This window comes from Mastomys coucha, unplaced genomic scaffold (genome assembly GCF_008632895.1).
Source record: "Mastomys coucha isolate ucsf_1 unplaced genomic scaffold, UCSF_Mcou_1 pScaffold5, whole genome shotgun sequence".
Classification (NCBI taxonomy): Eukaryota; Metazoa; Chordata; class Mammalia; order Rodentia; family Muridae; genus Mastomys; species Mastomys coucha.
Window position 1 is genome coordinate 83,560,603 of NW_022196911.1, and position 4,996 is coordinate 83,565,598.

A 4,996-nucleotide genomic window follows, 5' to 3' on the forward strand; every position below is an offset into this window, starting at 1 on the left:
GATGCATACCTACAAATGAAAGGCAACAGAGAGATGGTTTATGACTGCACCAGCTCTTCCTTTGATGGGTAAGCCCCTTTCATTCTCTTTTGTTTACTTCTGCACCATCTTGGCTATGACCCAAGAAGTTAATATGGGGCAGATTTTTGAGGTCATAAGACTAGCTGGTCTCAACAGTTCTTAAGAGAGCTATTAATTCTGTGTCCAGCCCAGTAGCTACTGAGTACTTGACATGTGGTTAGTTCAAATTAGTATATGCTTAAGTGTCAAATACATACCATCGAACAAAGATTCAGCATGAGGAAAAAAAAATGTCAAATCTGAATTTTTTAAAGATTAGTTAAATGTTGAAATAGTGTTTCAGGGTTATTTGGTTAAAGTAAATAATGAAGTTATTTTTATCTTTACTGGTTTTTGTTGTTGCTGTTGTTTTGACTTTTTTATTTTTATTTATTTATTTATTTATTTTTCTTTTTTGGTTTCTTTGTGTAACCCTGGCTGTCCTGGAACTCACTCTGTAGATCAGGCTGACCTTGAACTCAAAAATCCACATGCCTCTCTGCCTCCCAAATGCTGGGATTAAAGGCATGTGCCACCACCTCCCGGCACCTTTACTGTTCTAAACAATGGCTAAGAGGACATTTTAAATGGTGTGTACTTTTTTCAGTAGTCCTATTTAACAGTGCTGCATAACTCTTGTCTGCTCAGTTATAGTTGAGACTGTGTTTATGTTGTATACTGATGCCTGACACGGGATGTATGAGATGGTAGGTCCTTAATGTTGAAAAGTTGGAGGTATAATACAGCAGTAGAATATGTGATTACCATGTACAAAGCCCAGGGTTTAATTCCTAGTGCTCCTCCAAAAGTGTTGGCTACATGGAAGATCTGTTTTGAAAATGAAGGGGTACAATTATAGTAATCTACTCCTTCATACAGTATCTTAGAGAATATGGTGGCTTACACCTATAATCCCATCATCTAAGAGGGAGACACCAGAGAATTGGAGGTTCAGAGCAAGCCTCAGATACAGTGAGTTAGAGGCCAGCCCGACCTACATGAGACCTTGTCTCAAACAAGGCCAGCTAAGATATCTCAGCAGGTTAAGATCCCTGATGGGAGGCCTGATAACCCTGACCTCAATACCTGGATCCCACAAGGTGGCAGGAGAGACCTAAGTTCCTAGAATTGTTTTCTGACCTCAAGACATTCACCCTGACATGCATATGTGAGAGACAGGGCGAGCTTTTGCATGCACACACACAAACCCCAAGTAAGTTAACTAGAAAAATGACAATAAAACAGAATGGGAGAAACAAGAGTGGTCTGGTCTTTTCCCCAAGACAACAGCATTGCTAACTTTCTTCTGGACTGAAGGCCAATTAAAGACGTCATATAAGCTGGGCTTAAGCCTAGTGTTTGTTAAAGTTCTATGAAAGTGGGTCTGGTGTCCTTTAGGGGAGAATAAAAGATTGAGCAAAGAGATGCTGATTTGGATCCCTTAGCTCCTGTGCATGCAAATACACATTCCTGTATTCTCATCCCTTTGTTTCTTCATTAGCCATTCAAGGTTGACAATAAATGATGAAGCTGGGTGTGTTGATACAACCTTCAGTCCTAGCTCTCTAGCTGAGGCAGGGGGACACAAGTGTCAGGTAGCCCTCGGCTGTATCTTAAGACCCCCATCTAAAAGTACAAAATGTAAAATGGAGTCACTCTCATCTATAAGTGAACACCTGTGCTGGCTGCTTTGAAGGATGTTAAGACTTGCACAGTAGGATATAAGCAAGACTCACTTTGAGTCCTTACCAATTTAACCTATTTAAAAATTATTGTTAAATTATGTATGTGTGTGGCTTTGTGCCCGTGAATACAAATGCCCAAGAAGGCCAGAGTCCTCAGATCCCCTTGGAGCTAGAGTTACAGGCAGTTGTGACCTGTCTTGTATGGTTGCTAGGAACTACACTTGGGTCCTCTTCAAGAACAGTATGAGTTGTTAATCACCGAGCTGCCTCTTCAGTTTCCAAAAGTTTCTTTCTTTTTAAAGTTTGCTATTTTTATTATATATATATATATATATATATATATATATATATATATATATATGTATAAATATATGTGTATATATATACATATATATACACACACATACATACACAACATAGATTTTTTTAAATGCCACGGTTTCTAACCTTCTGGCCATTGTAAAGAATATACTTAGGTAGATTAACTACCAGAGCTTTGGGGTGTATGTCTGTTCATAGAATTGCTGTATCATAATGTAAGAACTAGTTGTTTGAAGAAACTAAGAGGAGTATTTTAAGGTTCCAGTTTCTTCCCTCCTTCCTAACTCCTGTTGCTTTCTGGGTTTCTGTTCTTGTGTTGTTTGCTTGGGTTTTATTTTGTATTTTATCTATTTATTTAGTTATTATTTTGTTTTTGTTTTTTTTGTTTCTTTTTTGTTTGTTTGTTTGTTTTGAGACAGGGTTTCTCTGTGTAGCCCTAGCTGTCCAGGAACTCACTCAGTAGACCAGGCTGGCCTCGAACTCAGAAATCCACCTGCCTCTGCCTCCCAAGTGCTGGGATTAAAGGGGTGTGCCATAAGTTGACCAAATAGACCTTGGACTGGGAATCTGCTTTAGCCTCCAGAGTAACTGGAATTTTAGGCTGCCTGATCAGGCCTGACGAGAACTGTAGGATTTCAGAGGAAGTTGAGACAAGGTAGAAAGGATATTTCAAATATCATTACTGTGAAGATCGATTGTGAAGGGCAAAGTACAAGCTGTGGGGAGAGCCTGTATAACTGCCTGTCCTGGATCAGTCTGCAGAGCCGCTTGCTGTCTTACACTCCTGGACTTAAACATTGTTGCCAGGAAAATGGAGGCAGCCATGGAGGAGGCAGTCAGCAGTGTCAGTTCCTAGAAAACTATTCCATTAATTGGGTGATTAACAGATAACCTCCACAGCTTCTCATAGCACCTGCCTGCTCACAAATGGGTTTCTAGCCCTTGAGTAGGGTTTCTGCTCCTCGGCCTGTGGAAGCAGAGCTATCTGCCAAAGATAGCTGATGGAATGGGAAGGGACATTTGGTAGCATCTACTCTGTCAGTATCTGTACTAGGTACTCTGCATACACTATCTCAACCTGAGTCTCACTGGTGAAACTCTGTGAAATGTCTCCAACTATACTTGAGACTGAACAGCTCATTAAAGGAAGGGGTTGTCCAAGTCTAATTTGATTCCTGGAAGAGGATCCATTGTTTTGACTCCTTTGCAGCAGACCCCTAGTGATTGGGCTGGTAGTTGTCAGTGCTGGACATCCACAGGTAAAGTTCTTACTCGTTGTCCAGGGACATGGATGGGAAGGCCTTTGTCACTCCCTTCCTGAGTCAGCTCCTTCCCAGTGTTAGAAGTGCTTCCCAGCTTTCCCTCGGTGACTTTCTCCTCAGGTGCCTGGCTGGAACTGTTGCTTTGCTCAGTGGCCCCCTCTAGCAGGGCAGGCTCAGGCTGACTCTTCGTCTTCCCTCTCTAGAATCATTGCAATGATGAGTCCAGAGGACAGCTGGGTCTCCAAGTGGCAGCGAGTCAGTAAGTGTCTTTCTTATCCTGACCTGTGCAGTGTTGGGAATGTGCCTAAGGGTCTGCAAGGATGTCTTAAATCAGCGGGGTGCATGGTCCCATGTGGGAAAGATGGCAGCAGAGAAAAGCCAAGCCTTGGGTCTGGCAAGATGGCTCAGCCATGCCAGACTCGCCAACTTGAATCTGCTCTTGGGGACTCCCATGTTGGAAGGAGAGAACTGACTGCAGATTGTCTTCTCACCTCCACATGTGCACCATGGAATGTTACACACACACACACACACACACACACACACACACACGCGTGCGCACATGCACCCTACCTCTCTTCCATTTGTGGCTTAATTCTTCATTGGTTTTCAGTCTTAACTCATTCCCATTTTAATCTCCTCTCTTTCTCAGGTAACTTTAAGCCAGGTGTATATGCTGTATCCGTCACTGGTCGCCTGCCCCAAGGTAATAGTTGTGACAGCAGCAGTGAGCATCTGCCAGGCCCAGCAGAAGCCTCTGCCTCCCAGTAGCTCTTTCCCTCGCTCTTAGGTGATAGTCAGGCAGCTCCAGTGCTGGGGGTGGGGTGGTGGGCATCTTTATACTCATGACTCTCTCAAGGGATTGTTTCTTTTTCTGTCATAGGAATCGTGCGGGAGCTGAAAAGTCGAGGAGTGGCCTACAAATCCAGAGATACAGCAATAAAGACCTAGCCTGGTGCAGGCCATAGCATCTTGTTCTTTACTTCTGTACTTGTTTTCTTGTGGAACTAAACAGGTGGGACCCCAAAGACTTCCTGCCCTCCACCTCAGAATCAGCAGACTCCATGAAAGCAGCACATCCGGCCTTGAGTCATCTCACTTTCTCTGACCACTGGTGAAGTGGGAGTGTCTGGGTGGATTCTCAGAGGCTGTATCAAGAGAGTAAGATGCCGATTTCCCATCTCTGTTCAGGGTTTTGCCTTTGCCCATGGGCAGGACGTTGGCTCAAATATCAATAAAATGAACCTTTGGAATATACTTAAAGGGTACTAAGGCCCGTGCCTTGTGTTCCTCTTCCTCTCAGTGAGGCCTCCCTTGCCTGATGAGCCCTGAGGCAGCTCAGCTGAGGTCCTCTCTCTGGCCTGCCTTAGAGGGGTACAGCTGTGCTGCTGTGCTTGCTGCTGTATAGTGGGAAGGCCTGCTGTCCTGAGGCAAGGAAACTGTGCTGACTGGAAGTCTGTTCTGTCCTCTAGACGCTCCTTTGAAGGAATCTGAGGTTCCTTAGTATCTTTACCCTTGACGCTCTTTTTACTTCTCTTTCTTCCTTTGTCTCTTTTCTATGCTCTTGCTGTACCTTTGCCAGTCTCAGAGTTCACATTCCCCTTAGTACCTTTAGTGGCTGTTGGGTCTTGATCTGGGTTTTTGTGTTTCATGGAAAACAGGCCCTCC

The 4,996-nt window shown here is 43.8% G+C and overlaps 1 protein-coding gene across 1 annotated transcript; it reads left to right on the forward strand.

Annotated features, from left to right (window-relative positions):
* The first annotated feature begins 6 nt into the window (after positions 1–6).
* On the forward strand, positions 7–4,585 carry Supt4h1 (SPT4 homolog, DSIF elongation factor subunit). The gene is made up of 4 exons (XM_031353919.1): positions 7–68; positions 3,532–3,587; positions 3,981–4,034; positions 4,212–4,585. Exons 1-4 carry the CDS (start codon positions 16–18, stop codon positions 4,277–4,279), a joined length of 231 nt encoding a protein of 76 aa, XP_031209779.1. The 5' UTR covers positions 7–15; the 3' UTR covers positions 4,280–4,585.
* The last annotated feature ends 411 nt before the right edge of the window (positions 4,586–4,996 follow it).